Raw genomic sequence first — 19556 nt, 5'->3', positions numbered from 1 at the left:
AACTCCATTTCTCACTATCCGTGTACTGCTCTTACACCTCCCAAATGCCAGAGGTACCTCTGGCTGCGACTTCCCCTCTGCTCCCACCTCTTGTTTGTCTGTGTGTTATACTGTATTCTAAACAGTGACAACTGCATCCACATCTCTCTCAGACAACTTGGACCAACCTTTACCACTCATCCAAACTCTGTCTTCCTCATAGGTGGTTTCAATTGTCGCCATGCCAATTGGTTGGGTGTTCGTACCTTTCTCACCTTCCATGACACTTAAGCAAAGGACTTCTGTGACTCCGTGGGACTTGCTCGGTCTGTGAAACCTTCCCACCCAGATTTCTGTTAATGGGAAATCCTCACTTCTGGATTTGGTTATGATCAACTTCTCCACCAATGTCTTGTGCTCTTCCTCTGATCCAATTGGTTCTTCTGATCATGTGCTTGTGAAGGTCAACATCTCTCGAGCCATTCTCAGAGAACAGCCTCAGTGCCGGCGAGTCTGGCAGGTCACTCGGGCAAACTGGCATGGACTGCAAGCAGCCATTATATTTCAGGACTGGTCTCCTATAATCTGCTGCCCCTGATATGAACTCAGCCTGGGAATTCTTCCACAGAAACTTGCTCTCCCTTGTGCACAGATTCATTCCATGTTGTCTTCAATTATCATACCAATCCTCCCACCTATGGTACACTGAATCCTGTGGTGAGGCAGTTGCCTTGAAACAATTTGCCTTCTCATCCTGGAAGGCAAATCCGACCAAAGGCAACCTCAGATCATTCCACAAAGCCCACAACAAGTGTGTCCACTCTCAGGAGAGCCAGAAAACATCTGTCCAACTTCAAGAATAAACTTTCAACCTTGTTTCCCTCCTCTAAAACCTGGTGGTGCCTTGTTAAGTCTGTCTTTCAGTGTTTGCTACCCCTCCATCCCTTCCCTCACCTCAAATGGCACTACAGCCAACTCTGATTGTGAGAAAGCTGAATGCCTCAATTTTGTGTTTGCTTCCAAATCTTGTGCCCCCAACCCCTCTCTCACTGTACCCACCCTACCCAGTCAATCCTCTTGATATGAACTCCATTTCCAACATGTCGGAATAAGCATACAATCAGACAGCATTGATTTAACCTAAAACATATTTGCTGACAATTCCACCCTCTGCCGTGACATCCCTCATCCTTGACATAGACAGGCTGCAGCCTCTTCCCTCTCTTCAGATCTTGTCAAAATCACAAGCTGGTCAAATACTTGGAATATGTCATTCAATCCTGACAAATATCACGCTCTTACTATCTCTCTCTCTCTGAAAGATTTATCTGGCAACCCCCCCCCCACCCCCATCTACTTTCTTAAGAATCCTCTTGAAGAAGTTCAGTCATTCAAACTCTTGGGTCACTATCAGCCATGTTCTTTCTTGCGCAAACCACATTTCAAAGTTGGACTCTAAAGCCAGCTGCCGACTGGGCATCCTCTTTCATGCAAAGTTCTTCCTTGGTACAGCTGAACTCTTATCCATTTACAAGGCCTTTATCCACAGCTTGATGGAATACTGCTCTCCCCTTTTGGCTGGTGCCCCTGCCTCGCACCTTGTTCAGCTTGACATCATGGAAACCAAGACCTCCAAGATCATTGGAATCTCCTGCGATGAAGCTGAGTCTATGGGCCTATCACTGTGCCATCGTGGATGGGTCAGTGGTCTCACTGTGCCATTGTGGATGGGTCGGTGGTCTCCCCGTCATTCACTGCCTCTTTTGTGGTCTTGCACCCTTTGCTCTTTCCGTGCCTGTTCCTAGTTCCTAGTAAACCGATTATTAGCTTTCCAACCAAAGAAATACCAACATTTTAATTTTTTCTATGACAACAGGAACACACACACACACACACACACACACACACACACACACACACACACACACACACACACACACACACACACACACACACACACACACACACAAACACACGGACATGTCTCCTTTTTATGATAGATCATTTGACATGAAGCTACTAGCACTTTCAGCATTTGTATTTTCCTTTTTTTTTTTCTCCCAAAACATTAAGCACGTTCTCTGCTCTGGCAAGAACAACAGCTCGCAGTTTTGGTGGTTACAGATTCTCCCAATTCCAAATTGTTTTTGATGTAATAAATATCTTTATGGAGGAAAATGTATTTTGTTTTTTTGCATTTCCATAGTTGTCTTTGAATCCTGAACAGATTCGTATCGCTTTGAGTGAATGGGAGCATATCACAAAGCTCTGCAGCGAGTTGAATGAACAGAAACACAGTGACGCAGAGTACATCATGCACAAACTGCGCCGAGAACATGCTTTCCACCTTACTGCACTTCCTATCCCGGTATGTAACCGTTGACACCACATGTCGAATGTAGAATCAGATTGTCTTCCATACCAATTGCGTACAACCTTACAGTTATTAATGAACGTCCCTGTTGTTCGGTCATGTAATAAAGCACACTCACTTTTCCGCAGCTGATTTTCTGCATTGGCAAGAACACCAAGATGAGCAAGCTGAAAGAGAAAATGGACAAGTTTGGAGAGTTGAATGTGGACACCAATCGCGTGTTCAGTGCAATCACATCTGAAGCATTGGAGGTGCTTTGCTTTGTGAAGTTTTGGCAGAGAATGTGGACAGAATTTTATTTAGTTATTTCAAAGTTGGGTGTGTGTGTGTGTGTGTGTGTGTGTGTGTGTGTGTGTGTGTGTGTGTGTGTGTGTGTGTGTGTGTGTGTGTGTGTGTGTGTGTGTGTGTGTGTGTTGTTTTTTTTTTTGTTTTTTTTAACAAGAACATTAAGAGACAATCGACAAGCCGACAGTGTATGGGATTTGAACAGGAGGTGACAGTATTATTGGAAACATCAAACAGACCAACCCAATTGTCAACCTGAAACACACATACCATTACAGTGTAAGTGACAAAGACAAGGCTGGCAAAATTGCCGAGAGGTACGCACACTCGCTTCAAAGCTGTCTAGCATGGGTTTGATTCTCGCCCCTGCTGTAAACTGTCATCGTGGTGTTTCACAGGCAGGGTGATTCATCATGGTATGTGCTGTCCCTCGGATGGACGTTAAAGTGGAAGTGCCGTCTGCCGGAATTAGTTGGTGGACATCAAAAATCACATGGTGTCCTTCAAGAAAAGCATGCGAGCTATCGCCGGCACCATGAACAAATTACAAATTTCTGTCTTTACCTTCAGAGGGGCACAGTCGCACCCTCAGCCAATGATGCTATCCACAGCCTTGTGCTGCATATGGAAGAAGAAGTGGTAAAGATATTTTGATGCTTTTTTTTCTCTTACAGAAGAAAACCACTGATGGTGAAGCAAACATGGAGAATTTAAAAGACAAATTAATCAAATTCAAAGGAAAAGTGACAGCAGCGGCATACAGCCTGCACAGTAAAATTTGAAGAACTCCTGCTGTTGGGACAATTAAAAGCAAAATCAAAATGAGGCAAAATGTAAATAAATATACAAATATATTGAAAGCATTGAGCATGAGGGTGCAGTTTAAGAAAAATGTAAGTGAAAGGAATGTACAGCATTGAAATTTTGTGCACATGGCAAAAGATGTCAACAAGTTTGTGTACTGGGACAAGTGGGTTCATTGATAAAAAAAAAAAAAAAAAGATTAAGCCACAGCTCCAAATTAGCCGAAAGCATCCCTCCCTTCTGTGTCTGAAGAGATGCGAGTGTGTGTATGTGTGTATATATATATATATATATATATATATATATATATATATATATATATATATATATATATATATATATATATATATATATATATATATATATTGTTGTGGTTACCAAATTCGCAAACCACCATTCAGGTCCCTTAGGTGAGGTATCTCGGTAAGTGCATGTGTAGTTAGGCCCAAACCCGTTGTCTAGTGGGAATACATGTCATTTATGCGAGCTGCGACTCTTCAGGATAGCCGTTTTTCTTTTACTATCTTTATTTTGGACCAACCGCCATGATTACCACCACAACCACAACATCAACCACCAACCACAACGCCGCTTCACCACAACCGCCACGACCTTCACGTCACACCTCGCAACCGTAGCATCGCCACCGTTCTTGCCCCGCTGTGGGTACCGGTGTTGGACTCGTGCAGGGCGCACGTTGAACAGCGTGTACAAAATCACGGATTTTGTGCTTCAAAAACGGATCAAAAACGACACACGCCCACTTTTTGCCGTCCAATCGGTGAGCGAGGGGCGAACTTGGCCCCGCCTCCAGGACGATCGATATATGCAAATTTGTGGATCAAAAAGCCTTCACGCCCACTTTTTCTCGGGCCAATGGGGTGCGAGGTGAAAGGTCAAAGGGAGGGGTCAAAGGCGAAGCTACGGGGGATAAAAGGACCGTGTTCGTCAGTCAGAGCAGTGTGGAAGTCTGGAGCCCGAAGCCTGCAGTAGCTGGAGAAGCTGAAGAGAGTCGAACGAGGAGAGCCCAAAGAAGAGTCCAGGGTGGAGAGTCCAGAGGCGGAGAGGCGGCAGCGGCGAAGGCAGACGAGGGGGTGCTCGCGACGGTGCCGGGAGCTGCACGCCCGAGGAAGGCCGGCAGCGCGACCTGGCCGAGGTGGAGACGCACACCAGGGATAATAAAGATCCTCTATACCCCGAGCATCAGCAACCCCCTCCTGTTTCCCCCCGCGCTGAGATAGTGCGACCAAGGGGCCCCTTTTCCCACCCCCTGCCTGACACTGTCCGCGAGGCCCGCGGAGTGAGGCGCCATCGCCGCTCCGCGTCTCATCACCAGACGGGTAGGCGCGACCCGGTCTCGGCCTCAGGCCCGCCTCATCCTTGAGGGTATTTCTTTTCCTTGGTTTTGGGTATGTGTTGTCGGCGCCGTCTGTGAAGTAGAATTGTATAAGTGTTGCCGTGTGCTCGGTAGTCGGTATTAGCTCTGCACTGTGTTTTCACTTTTATATTTGCTTTTTGTGTAAATGGAATTGTGTTTTCTTTTTTTGTGTGCTTTTGGTGGAATTGTATTTGTGTGCTTCCCGTGTGCCGCGAATAAATGTGCTTTATTGTTGAACTGTTCTCCCGCTTCGCTTCGTCTTTTCCCCCATTGAACCCTCATCTTGCTTCACGTAAAGGGTTGGTAGTGGGCTGAATACGCCCGATAATTAATCGAACCGTCGAGGTCGACGATAACACCGCTCGGTTATTCTGATAGTACGGAACGGGTCGCTTAAGTGGCCCGTGTCCGAAGTCGACCTGCGGCGAGGTGCGATCGCCCGGTCTACCCTCCGCGTGGGTACTTAGGTAGGTCGAATTTGGCGAGCAACCCTATCCCACGCGGGGGCTGATTGGCTCGATCGCGGTGAGACCGAAAGGTCCACCCGTGACTGGTTCCCGGCGTTAGTCCGAGAGGGTCACGACTGGATTGTCCGTCCGGTGGGCGACGTGCCGCGATTCGAGTTACGTGGCCGTTCGCACGCCGGCGGGCGCGAAGACCGCAACAATATACATATATAATTTATTTATTTATTTATTTTTTAAATTTTTTTCATGATGCTGAGATACTGCAGGTGAATAGTTTGCTTCCTATCAAGAGCTGAACACGTACTCAGATGCTGCAGTGCCAGAGATAACTCAGAGCAAGGTGACGGTTGGAGGGGAAGGTGAGGAGGAAGAGTGACAACCCTTGCTCCACTTGGGCGAACGGGTACCAGATATCTCATGCAGATGTTGAATTGAGATCATTCATCGTCAGCCGCAGAATCCTCGTCTTACGGCCATAGGACACTTCAGTGGTATAATTGGACCGACTGGCAGTGTTTGTTAGGCCACAGATGAGAGCAGCTAGCTGTATGTTAAATGAATGCTTCTAAAGCATGATTACAGAGTGATGGATTTCAAACAACCATGCACATCAGATATGACTGTAATACTGTAGGTGAAATGGCCAGAACAATGCAGGAGTCAGTGGACTGACTTGGTGTGAGCAAAAAAGACTACTCTTTAATTTTGTGAGACTTTTATTTAACTTTATTAAAAGCATGATGTTTGTTTGGGATTGGGCGAAAGTTTTGCGAGTACATATGCATGGACACCAATATCCATCCCTTCTTTTGTGGACAACTTCTGTGAACAGGAGATACAAGACACTCATGATCATTACCATCAGCTCAAGTGTGCAGTGTCGTCCAACAAGGATCAGCCAGACAGGAGTTTGGCCCTCGTTAAGGGGGACCTAGTAAAACAGCTTCAAACTGTGATTGAAAACTATAACAGCTGGAAACATTCGAGGCAGGTCAGCATCTCACCACACTTAATCCTACTGCTGTGTTAACACTGGATGTATTCCTGTGATTTTTACTTGAAGCAAAGCTTTTCAAATGGAATATTTTAATGTACAATTTAATATTACTTTGATACAAGGATATATAAAACTTTGATGAATATCCCATCCCATTTCAATTTGTCTGTTGTTTCAACTTAATGTCATATTTTCAATGTTCATGTTTCATTTGAAGGGCTTCATTTAACTCTGTTAATGTTTCATCTAACTTTCTGTCTTCTACCATATATCTTGTCCACCCCATCTGTATCCATCTTGTCCACCCCATACATTCTCCCCTGCCCTCCATTCTTCCCTACACCCATTGTTTGTCCAAGTCTCCCTCTATCTTGGCATTCAACTCTGTTAGAGTTTCCCCCTCTCTCTCTCCACTGTTCCTTTTGCGTGTTTTGTGTCCTGTTTTTGTCTGTTATCTCCTGATCCATTCAGTGTGCTCACTCATCCACGAGCCTCAACTATGTAAACAAAAAAGGGAGAAAGGGAGATGGAAAATGCCCCGATGCAATTTTCACATTTTAAAGTATAATCTATAGACCCCTGTTTTTCATTGCACAGCCCACGATCCACTTGCGGCCCCTGGTGGCCTAAAGTGTGGCCTCTGATGTGCAGCCGAAAATACACAAATGTGAAAACGCCCCCATCATAATCCGCCATAAATGCAATCAAATTGACTCAATGGGTTCAAAGGAGTGTTCCAACGCGATACATAAAAGTAACGTAACTACATCGGTAGGCGGCAGTCAGCAAACAATTATGCTTGCAGCCCAGTAACCACAACAAAAAGAAAAAAAAACAGTACGTGGAGGCGGGGCCTATTAGCAGCCATTTTGGAGTATTGCAAGTGGTGTGATGGCTCTCACACTGATGTCTTATCGGCAAATTGTGGCCCCCTTCTAAACAAGCTCAAATAAGCAAAGATCCTCGTCCTCTTAATGATGATGTCATAAAAACGAATATGACATCATTGTGATGTATCACGTTTGCGATAAATTATTATCTGTGCTAATGCCCGGCTTGATTCCCGCAAACAAAATTCAAACAGCTTGCCTAGTTTCGGAGATAATGGAATAGGCGATTTCCATTAGCGGCGATATTATGACGTCAACTTTTTTCTAGGAAGAATTTCCAAAATCGGAGATGGTTACTGCCTGCGCGTGGGCTTTCCGCATATACATGGCAAGTTTCACGAAGATCCGATGAAAACTCTGGGTTGTGAAACAAAAAATGTCAAAAAATAGGAATGACATCAAAAAAATTGATATGACGTCATCGTGATGTATCATATGTGTGGTAATTCATCTCTGCTAATGCCCTGTTTGATTCCAGCAAACAGAATTTCAAAAAGCTTGCCTAGTTTCGGAGATAATTTTTTCGGCGATTTCCATTAGCGGAGATATTTTGACGTCATAACTTTTTTTTTCTCAGAGGAATTTTCAAAATCAGAGATGGTTACTCTCTGCGCAGGGTATTTTTACAAATAAATGCCAAGTTTCAGGAAGTTTCGATGAAAACTGTAGGCTGTGAAACAAAAAAGTCCACAAGAAAAAGATGAAGAACAACAATGTGAGTAAGACTTGGAGATACTCCACGAGGATCTAAAAATAGTGAAGATCATTGGTATAGATGATAGAGAAATAAATTTACCTCTGCCACCTAAGGTGGATGGAGGTTATGTTTCACCCCTGTCTGTCTGTCTGTGAGCAGACTGGCAGAGGTATGCACTCTACTGAGTGCCGTTATAGTCATTACTTTAAAGGTTACCAAAATCACTTTTAAATTGGGGTTAAAGCACAACAAAATGCTCTTCACGTGATCATGTCCACTGCTCGTGCCATAATGAGTGCAACATGTACGTAATTTACTACTTAGAGTAGTGAGTAATGAAAGTGTTTCTATGTCATGTAGCAAGTTCGACTATTAAACAAATTAGTCTATATTCATGACTAGGAAGCATTTGGGATGCTTAAGGAGGTTGTTTCTTGTAGATGCATCCTCAAAAACATAGTTATCACAATAGCATGGCATGTAATGGTACAAAAAAGCATAACTAGTTTGACACATAATGACGATGTGAAGTACTACAGTTTATGACATATAAATTGACCATCATTAAATATAAACCATGACTTTCCATAATCTTGAATATTGTATTTTTAGTTGGTAAACTTCCAAGCCACATTTTCCTACATGCAGATGCCAACCGCTGCAAAAAAAGGTAACACTGCCCCCCCCCTCCTCCCCCGCTCTCCACACTTATTATCAATCATGTCTTGCCGATGCTAATTTATAACAGTTAATGATAGAGCACTTAGCAGGTGATGCTTAAAATAACCAGCTCTTATAACATTAACATTGTTCCGGTTAAGGGGAAAGATACTCAGGGTATGAGCTGCACAATACTGAAATGCACTTAATCTGCAAATAAGTCAATATAACTAAAGCCCCTGTCACACCTTGACGATTTAGCCAGCGTATGGCAACGTATCAAAATTGATTTAAAACGCTGGCGTATGCTGAACTATTGATGTTTTTTTTCAGATTTGGACGTATATTAACGAGTTGGACGTTTGCATAACGTATCAGTAACGTACACAGAACGTTTCGATAACATATAGATAACTTATACCAACGAATGCTTAGCGTGTTGTTGGCGCTCACAACTTATGCCCAACGATAGTCTAACTTGTGCATAGCGCGGCAGAGTGTCGCCGACGATCACGTGGCGTAGCCTATTAATAGGCTGCCGCTCGACGATTCAAATCATAACAGCACTAGAAATCGAAGTGTCAACATCACCGTCATGCCGAAGAAAAAAAAAACAAAAAACATGGAGTCTGGAACATTGACGGGTTCCTCCTTTGAACCCCATTTTTATATACCAATTCCCCTAAACGCTGCCAATACGCCATTATACGGTAGCTGTAAGTTAGAAACACGTTCAGTAAGTTCTGTGGTCGTCCGGAAGATGTCAAATACGTCTACATACGTCAATATGCATTGGAAATACGTTACACATAGGTTCAAAGCACGTTACTCATAGATTAGAAATAAGTTTCGGGTACGCTAGACATTACCTCGACGTATTTCGACTTATGAGTAACTTACATGCACAAAATTTGTCGACGAGCTCGGCGTACTACGACGTATGCCAGCGTGCTTCAGCGTGCTCTTAACGTATACAAAACTTACCCATAACGTATTCGACGTGTGCCAGCGTATTTGCCAAATTTTTCATACGTCGGCATACGCTGGCTAAAACGTCAAGGTGTGACAGCCCCTTCAACGGCGATGTTAAAATTATTCGTCAAACCTTAAACAAAGGTTCAGAAACTTTCTCAAAATATTTGACAAAGTATTCTTAGCAAATAACCAAATATGAAATGGTCATTGTGAAGTGTTGTTTGAGTTTTCCAAATTAATACCTGTGGATTTGATACTCGATTTTCCCTCCTTCAGAAATGGCACAAAAGGTGTTCTCAAGGATAACTCTTGATCAGACTTGGGGGGGGGTGGGGGGGAGTTGTCAATCATGTTGAGGCTTGTGGAGGAATAATAACATAGATCAGATCAGGATGTAATGGAACAAAATGAACAGTACAAAGAAAGGGGGCAAGGGGGGACACACCAACAGCAGGGATGAGGAGACTGCAAAATAAGGGATGTTGGGAAGAATGAGGGCCAGGGGAGGACACGGGGTGGTGAACAAGATGGATACAGCCACAAACTGTCAGGAAGGAAAAACTGGAAACTTGGAAAGAGGTGGGCTTGGGGACGGTTAATGGGGGTAGAAAAGATCCTGGTGTTGCATTGGGGTGACCTGAGGTGTTGACGAACAGCTGTCTTGAATCCCTGGAGGGAAGAATGAGATTGACGAGACTGCGGAAGTTGGTTCCACAAGTGGAGGAAAAAAAAGAGTAATGGGTGAGTGCAGGTGAGCAGCAATTTTGGGTTTGGGGGTTTCACCAGAAGAGGGTTGCTGGCAGACTGTGTGCGCCCTTTGAGGGGGGATAGGTGGGGTGGACAGAGCATCTTAACTGGATTATAATCTGGTCTGATCTCTCCCTGTTAATGCTGGACTGTCACAAAGCAGTGTCATTAGCCCAGTCTTATTCCTCATCTTCATCAATGATCTTTAATTTCCTGGAAAATCCTGCTTATCTCTTTGCTGATGATTCTGCCCTCCGCTGTATCATGCCCCATCCTTCAGACAAGCAGGCAACAGCCTCTTCTCTATCTACAGACCTCGATAGAATCTTGAGCTGGTCCAACACTTGAGCTATATTTTTTTTCAATCCTGACATCTCACACTCTCACTGTGCCTCTCTGAAAAGACTGCCTGACAAACCCTCCCATCTATTTCCTTCACAATCCTCTTGAAGTTCAATCACAAACTTTTAGGCCTCACCATCTGCCATGATATTTCTTGGGCAAACCACATATTTACATATATTGGCCTCTACAGCCAGTCACTAACTGGGTATCCTCCATCTTGCAAAGTCTTTCCTTGGCCAATCTGTACCCCGGACCACCAATAAGGCTTTCATTCACAGCTTTGGCGGAGTACTGCTCTCCTCTTTGGGCTGGTGCCCAGCCTTGCACCTTGACCTACTTGTTGCTGTGGCAAGCAAGGCCGTCAAAACCATTGGGATCTACTGCAACAAAGCTGAGTGTCTGGGCCTGTTACTTTCACATCGCATACAGGTTGGTGGCATCTTTGTATTCTACCACGTCATTTTTGGTCTTGTACCCTCTTGGCTCTGTCCCTCCCAGGTTTTTGCAGGGCCCTCACAGTCTGCCAGTAACCCTCTTTTTGTTAAACTCCCAAAATCCAAGCTCACTGCTCACCTCCTCTCATTTTTTGCTGTTTCCTCTCACCTGTGGAGCAACTTCCCCAGTCTGTTCATTCCCATTTTTCCCTCCAGGGCTTCATAACAGCTGTTCACCACTACCTCTTCCACCCATCCATACTCACTAGTACATGCCCATAAATTAATAATAATAATAATAATAAATAAATAGACCACACAGGCCGTTTCTTCGCTCTCACGTGCCCGTCCGTGCATGACCCGGAAGTTCGACATTATTCGCAGTTACGATTATTCGCAATTTATTTTTAATACCCAATTATTCAATTAGCGCCAACGTATTTTACCTTTTCGCAATGTCGTGGCAAGGAAAAACAAAAAGAGAAGAGAAGAGAGAGAAAAAATTTACTTCCTGGTTCGGAGCATACCAGCACTCTGATGTTCCCGAAATTTATACACCGTCTAATATGAAAACGATCATAACTTGGGCCATTCTGTTTATCTATAAATGCGCATAAGAAATCGAGAAATTATTAGAATACACGAAGTCATCACTCTCCGGAAGCCCGTACGTTGTAACCCGTAATGGGGAACGTGGCTGTGCTTCCCTTCCCCATCGGCCACGCCCACGCAACAACGTGTCTTCCCATTGGTTTGGTAAATAAATGGCCATAACTTGGGAAGCACTTGTCCGATTAATATCAAACCTTGAAAAGGCACATCCTCAGGTCCCCAGCAATATACCTAGCAAGTTTCAATTAGATCGGACCAGAGGTTGTCGAGAAACAGCGGTCACACACACACACACACACACACACACACATACACACACACACACACACACACACACACACACACACACACACACACACACACACACACACACACACATTGCTGGAATTATAGATAGATGATCTCTTCTACCCCAAATGGCCTCATTCCAAGCATTCCTTTTCCCAGGTTCTTGTGATTATTATTTATTATTTTTTATTTTATTTTATCTCTCTCTATCTCTATCTCTATCTCTATCTCTATCTCTATCTCTATCTCTATCTCTATCTCTATCTCTATCTCTATCTCTCATTGGATTCGCTATATATGAGATATCCCTTATTGTCGGGTTTTCCGGCTGTCTGTCTGTCTGTGTATGTGTGTCTGCAACGCGAGGCTCCACAGCACGAACCAGCAAACCGATTTCGATGAAACTTTGCCAAGAGGTGGAATATATACTGGGAATGTGCGCGTTTGAAATTCGTTGCCGAGCAACCACCCGTTGCTGTGCAGCGGCCGAAAAACCGCATACAGTATTTTCAATACTTGTCCTTCAGTTTTGAATGTAGAGAAACAAGACTTCGGAATTAAACACCGACATATTTAGAAAATTTTACTCGAGCCGATTTTTGATTGAGGTTTTATTTTTCAAATGGTAGTCCTTCAAAAATCGGGTGTCTATTTGCCGTCATTTAAGGTGTGTATACAGTGTTTGTAAGGAACTACACCGTCGTTCCACCTTCGATCTCTCCTCGATCCAAACGTTATTGACCAAAGTGAAAAGGATCCAAAATAAATGGAATCACCGGCATTTCTGTCTTTGTGGATTTCTAATAATATGTTTATTTATTTACCGAAAACGATTCCACGATCCACACACCACCTTCAATTATTTATTTATTTACTGAAAACAATTCCATGACCCACCCACCACCTTCAATTATTTATTTATTTACTGAAAACGATTCCACGACCCACACATCACCTCCAATTATTTATTTATTTTCCGAAAACGATTCCCCACCCACACACCACCTCCAATTATTTATTTACTGAAAATGATTCTCCACCCACACACCACCTCCAATTATTTATTTATTTCCCGAAAACGATTCCACGATCCACACACCACCTTCAATTATTTGTCGAAAACGATTCCACGACCCACACACGACACACCACCTCCAATTATTTATTTATTTACCGAAAACGATTCCACGACCCACACTCCGCCTCCAATTATTTATTTATTTTCCGTAAACGATTCCACGATCCACACACCACCTCCAATTATTTATTTATTTACCCAAAACGATTCCACGACCCACGCACCACCTCCAATTATTTATTTATTTATTTACCGGAAACTATTCCACGACCCACACACCACCTCCAATTATTTATTTATTTTCCGTAAACAATTCCACGACCCACACACCACTTCCAATTATTTATTTATTTTCCGAAAACGATTCCACAACCCACACTCTGCCTCCAATTATTTATTTATTTACCGAAAACGATTCCCCACCCACACACCACCTCCAATTATTTATTTATTTACCGAAAACGATTCCACGACCCACACACGACACACCACTTCCAATTATTTATTTATTTACCGAAAACGATTCCACGACCCACACTCCGCCTCCAATTATTTATTTATTTTCCGTAAGCGATTCCACGATCCACACACCACCTCCAATTATTAATTTATTTACCGAAAACGATTCCACGACCCACACATCACCTCCAATTATTTATTTATTTTCCGAAAATGATTCCACGACCCACACTCTGCCTCCAATTATTTCTTTATTTTCCGTAAACGATTCCACGACCCACACACCACCTCCAATTATTTATTTATTTACCGAAAACGATTCCACGACCCACACACCACCTCCAATTATTTATTTATTTTCCCTAAACGATTCCACGACTCACACACCACTTCCAATTATTTATTTACCGAAAACTATTCCACGACCCACACACGACACACCACCTCCAATTATTTATTTATTTACCGAAAACGATTCCACGACCCACACACGACACACCACCTCCAATTATTTATTTATTTACCGAAAACGATTCCACGACCCACACACCACCTCCAATTATTTATTATTTAAAGTGGGCGTGGCTTATGAAAAATATTGTGTGGCTCAGGAGGTGTGGCCAAACAAGAGCATTGAGAGAAGTTTATCGGGTTTTCCGTGTGTGTGTGTGTGTGTGTGTGTGTGTGTGTGTGTGTGTGTGTGTGTGTGTGTGTGTGTGTGTGTGTGTGTGTGTGTGTGTGTGTGTGTGTGTGTGTGTGTGTGTGTGTGTGTGTGTGTGTGTGTGTGTGTGCGCGCAACGCGACGCTCCACAGCACAAACCAGCAAACCGATTATTTTTCAAATGGTAGTCCTTCAAAAATAGGGTGTCTATTTACCGTCATTTTTTATGAGGAGTGCCAGTTGGCAAAATACGCAATAGGAAAAATCTTGCCAGGCAGAGGAACAATTGTATGTGAACCAATACGTCTTGGCAATGAATCTTCGTCGGTGGATCGGTCAGAATGAAAAGCATCGTATCCAGCGCTTCGATCCTCGCGGATCCCTCGTCGCCTACCGGCTTGTTTTGTTAGTTGTCAGTTTGTTTGTTCCTTTTCTGTTCATCCCCACTTTTTCCTTGCTCTTCTTGCTGTGTTTCATTCAGCTTGTGTGCAGCTTGTTCACCGCCATGTGTCCTTCTCCCCCTCCCCTTGATCTTACTCTCACCTCTACTCTGCTGTGGGTGTTTCCCTATTTCTATTTTGTTCCCTTCTATCCTGGTCTAGCTCTCCCATGAGCCTCAACCATGCATACAAATAAAAATAAATATTTGTCCCATAGGCTCATTGTTTGTTTGTGTTCAATCATCGCACATTGTGTTTGATTCCTCCTAACCCTTAGTATTTTGTTTCTTCACACCCATGTGAAGCTTTATTCGAATTTTGTTCTCTCATTGCATGATATACAGGATTCTTCCAGGCCTGATCAGTCTTTCATGGGTGTAGCTGACAAAGAAGGTGACAAGACACAGGATGACAAGGCTGAGGTGAGTTGAAGGGCAGAATGAATGACATTTCAAACTGGCCAATGCAGTTGATGAGCAAACGGCCCAGAATATTGTTTGATTGATGAAGACTTAAAAGAGGTTATTCTTTAACTTTTTTTTAAAAAAAACTTGTTTGTTTCAGTTTTTCTTCCCCTCCTTCCCCTCCTTCCCCCCTTCTTTTACTGTTCATGCATTACGTTGATGTTTGTCCGACTGTCAGTTAGTTCTACCTTGCTCTTCCATGAGCTTCACTCCTATAAAGAAAAAATACTCGAAGTGAACAGATTCATTCATTCATTCATGTGCACACATGGTTGCTGGTAGTATTATTCCTGGGAGTGTGATTGTGCTAATGACGCAGGTCCCCTTTGAAATCAGTACAGGTATTTGGAATTTGTTTCAGATGCCTGCGATAACTCGTTACTCCACTTGTTCTAAAGACCAGGAGAGCCAAGGATTTTTGACATCCACAAACTGCAAGCAGATGGGTCCCCAGCCTTATATCCATCCGAGGGATAATGCACCCATTGCTGGTTTATGGTCACGATGCGAATTGAACCCAGACTAGACCGTTCAAAAACAATTGGCGGATGGTGAACAGATGGTGCCAAAGTCTCACTGGCAAATGTTTTATACCTGTGCATCCTCATGACAGAATTCTCATTTTTATCTTTCAGGAAAGGGTGTCAAGAGCTGAAAAAATTGCTGCCATCAAGAACAAATCATACACTGGAAGAATTGTGGTAAAGCAGCATTGTGAACTTGAAAAAAATGCAAATTGAACTCATTATGCAAAACTTTTTGTTTTTTTAATAGCACAAATGTCAATATATGTCTGGTGTTGGCTTTATGGTTCAGGTGGTGAGCTTGGGATCCTAGGATCCTGATTTCAAATCCCACTCGGCTGTTGAATTAATACCAAGTGGGGTTGACTCTGCCTGTCATCCTTCCGAGGTTGGCAAAATGAGTGCCAGCTTGCTGGTATCCTGTGTCAGAGTGGTGACCCATCCAGGATTGTGTCCAATAGCCAAGGAGACTGCTTAGGCAGCACCAACACTCTGCACAGAGTATGGTCCCAATGGATGGATGGATGGATGGATGGAAATGCCAATATAGCCTTAACATGTCAAAGTTCTACCAATTTTTCAGTTCCGGTGTTTTTCTTCTTGCATTATAATCTTTCCAAACTCAGCATTCGCGGTCACGACGCCACCGCCAGTCAGATACGGAATCGAAAGGCTCCTCTGATGAGGCTTCCAGCAAGTTCACATCTCCAACAAGAAAAGCACAAGGAGAGCAAGATTCTACAGGTATGGAGCTTGTGCTTTTGGGACTGTCTCAGAGTTGTGTATTGTCAACAGAGACTTTTTCTAACGAGCTTCTGGTAAGGAAAAAGAATAAATACATTCGGTTGCTGCATCCTGGTCGACTTTTGCCAAATTCCGTATTTTAAACCTTTTCGTGAACATTGAAATGTTTTTTCTTTTTTTTTTCCAAGTTTTATCTCTTTTCTCACATTCCTCTGTTGTGATATTATCGTAAGATTTTCATCCCTTTATTAGTCTTGTTTGTCATCCCTTCTGCCATCATTCATTTTATTTTATTTTTCCTTTTCATATACATGGTGGCCTGAAAGTCACCTTATCCTTGCTAAATTTCTTGCTTCTCCTTTTATTTTTCTACAACCTTGAAAATCGTTATTTTATTTCAATCTCATGACTGTATATACATACTTGAACACTGGAGAATACAAATCGCCTTTTTGGCAGTCAAAGTGCTGTGCACGATTGTTCCATTCAGGTCAGGTCAGGTATGGGAGCATGTGCCAGAACGGCGCGTCGCTGCGTCCACTTTCCGCCGGTACTCCAGGGGCCTCCGTCTGGCCATCCCCCAGGCAGATGCCAGGCCCATCCCCATCTCCTTGAGATGATGGTCAACCTGCTGCAACCATGAGGCACGTGGTCGGCTCACTGGCCTCCTCCACTCATGAGACTCCCTCGCTGAGAGAATCTGGTGAGCAGGATCAGCGTCAGGAAAACGAGCCACATGTCCATACAGCCGCAACTGACGCTCACGGACTATGCAGGGAACAAATCTCATCCGAGTCTCTCTCAGCAACCGCTCGTTGGACACAAAATCCGACCAGCGATAGCCAAGGATTCTCCGAAGAGACCTGGTACTAAAGGAATTAAGTCTCCGTCTCAGATCCTTGGTCAGAGTCCAAGTCTCGCACCCATAGAGCAAGACTGGAAGTACCAAGGACCTGAAGACTTGGACTTTCGTCCTCCCGCACAGGTACCGGCAGCGCCACACCCCATGATCCAGTGAATCCATGACTCCCCAGGCCCGACCCAGACGTCTATTGACCTCTGACTCGCAGCCAGCAGAGACATGAATATCACTGCCAAGGTAAGTGAATCTCTCCACGACCTCAACATCCTCACCACAAACAGACACAGACAGGACAGCAGCATCCAAGATGTCACCGAAAGCCTGGATCTTGGTTTTGACCCAAGAAACCCGTAATCCCAACGGCTCCGACTCCTCATTCAGCACCTCGAGGGCCCCCAAGCGGATGTCTAAAGTCTCCGCAAAGATGACTGCATCATCTGCAAAATCAAGGTCCGAGATCTTGACATTGCCAAACGATGTACCGCAACTTGATCTCTCCGACATCCTCCCTAAAATCCAGTCCATACAGGTACTGAAAAGTGTGGGGGCCAGTACACACCCCTGACGAACTCCAGTAACAACTGGAAATAAGTCAGAGATGGTACCACCACACTTCACAGCACTCTCAGTACCAGAGTAGAGTTCAGACATCAGATCGATCAGTTTTGGTGGCACCCCACGAAGACCAAGAATAGTCCAGAGGACATCCCGATTCACTGAATCGAACGCTTTCCAGAGATCAACATAGGCTGCAAGCAGCCCCTGCCGAAACTCTCGTCTGCGTTCTGTGAGGAAACGAAGTGCAAGGATACGGTCAATCGTTGACCTCTTTGGTGTAAAGCCTGACTGCTCTGGACGCTGGTGCTCAAGCAGATGGTGACGAACCCTATCAAGAATTATCCGAGCAAAGACCTTGCCCGGCACTGAGAGCAGCGTCACCCCTCGGTAGTTGTTGCAGTCTTGGCGATCACCCTTCCCTTTCCAGAGAGGGACAACAAGGCCCCTCTTCCAGTCAGTTGGGATGATGCCTGTGTTCCAGGCAGAGCACAAAACTTCATGCAACGACACGAGTGCAGCATTTCCACCAACCTTGAGAAGTTCAGCATGGATGCCACAGATCCCTGGAGCTTTGCCCCGTTTCAACTGGTTCACCGCAGCCCGTGTTTCCACAAGCGAAGGTGGACCACAGTTGATTCGAGGGTCAGCAACAGGGATTGTAACACCCTTGACGTCCAACTCGACAGCTGGGGGATCAGCCTGGTACAACCGCTCAAAGTAACCGGCCCAGCAGGCCTTCACTTCAGACTCCTCTGTCAAGAGCCTACCACTCTCTGCTCGAACTGCAGTGCTCCAAGGGATGGGCTTGGATGAACGTAATGCACGAATTCCCCTGTAAGCGGGACGAGAATCACCTGTCCACAGGTGATGCTCTACCCCCTCACAGATTCCTCGCACATAGTCCTCCTTGTCCACCCTCAGTGCACGTACAGTTTTACGCCTCAGCTCCCTGAACAGCTCAGCTCTGCCATGCAGCCTGGCCCTGCGACTCTGGTCAATGGTATCCAGTGTCCCTTGAGAGACAAAATTCTTCTTTGCCCTGCGGTGAGCTCCAAGGCATCCACCGGCAACATCAAGGACGGTGGTCTTGAAGGCGCTCCACAACTCTTCAGGACCCCCCAAAGCACCCAGATCCCCCAAGTGTCCACTCAGCCTGTTTGCAAACTCCTCAGCTACTCTCTCATCCCTGAGCTTGGCAACATCCAGCCTCGGCTGGGATGGTACCATTCTCCAGGATTTAAGGTGCAGCTTTAGAGTTGCTACAACAAGCCTGTGGTCAGTATTGAGGAACTGAGCACTCCGGTAGACCCTGCAGTTCTGGATCATCCTCCAACGACCGTCAATGAGGACATGGTCAATCTCCTTTGCCACACTGCCAGCGTTGGAATACCAAGTCCAGCGATGAGCTTGTGGGCACTGAAACCATGAACCAGCCACCCTAAGTCCATGACTTCTTGCAAAGTCAAGGAACTTAGTGCTATTCTGGTTCATATTTCCTGACCCATGGGGACCAACACACACCTCATAACCATCCCTATCAGTCCCAGTCGATGCATTTAAATCCCCCAAGACTAGAAGTGTATCTCGTCTGGGACACTGATCAACCACAGACTCGAGTGTGGCGTAGAATGCATCCTTCACGGTGAGATCACTCGCCTCAGTCGGAGCATAAACAGAGACCAGGGAAATGACACCTAAGGAGTGACGAATCCTTAGTCTCATAATACGCTCGTTGACCGGTGTTACCTCAATTATCATTGGGGTCAGCTTATTGGACACAGCTACAGCAACTCCTTGGGTGTGGTAACCATCAGAGCGACCAGACCAATAGTAG

The 19556-nt window shown here is 44.6% G+C and overlaps 1 protein-coding gene across 5 annotated transcripts in view; it reads left to right on the top strand.

The window, feature by feature from the left end:
* The window catches only part of SNAPC1 (small nuclear RNA activating complex polypeptide 1), a 39477-nt gene that overhangs the window by 13155 nt on the left and 6766 nt on the right, over nt 1–19556 (top strand). For all 5 annotated transcript variants that reach the window (XM_085851346.1, XM_085851342.1, XM_085851343.1 and 2 more), the window contains exons 4-9: nt 2207–2347; nt 2482–2604; nt 6120–6278; nt 14915–14992; nt 15670–15735; nt 16185–16302. In XM_085851346.1, the coding sequence (XP_085707472.1) occupies nt 2207–2347; nt 2482–2604; nt 6120–6278; nt 14915–14992; nt 15670–15735; nt 16185–16302 (685 nt within the window). The remainder of the gene's footprint in view (nt 1–2206; nt 2348–2481; nt 2605–6119; nt 6279–14914; nt 14993–15669; nt 15736–16184; nt 16303–19556) is intronic.

Source organism: Eptatretus burgeri, chromosome 13, assembly GCF_056783735.1.
Source record: "Eptatretus burgeri isolate ZD-2024b chromosome 13, Ebu_testis_v1, whole genome shotgun sequence".
Taxonomy (NCBI): Eukaryota; Metazoa; Chordata; class Myxini; order Myxiniformes; family Myxinidae; genus Eptatretus; species Eptatretus burgeri.
This window is presented reverse-complemented; position numbering and strand designations above follow the sequence as displayed.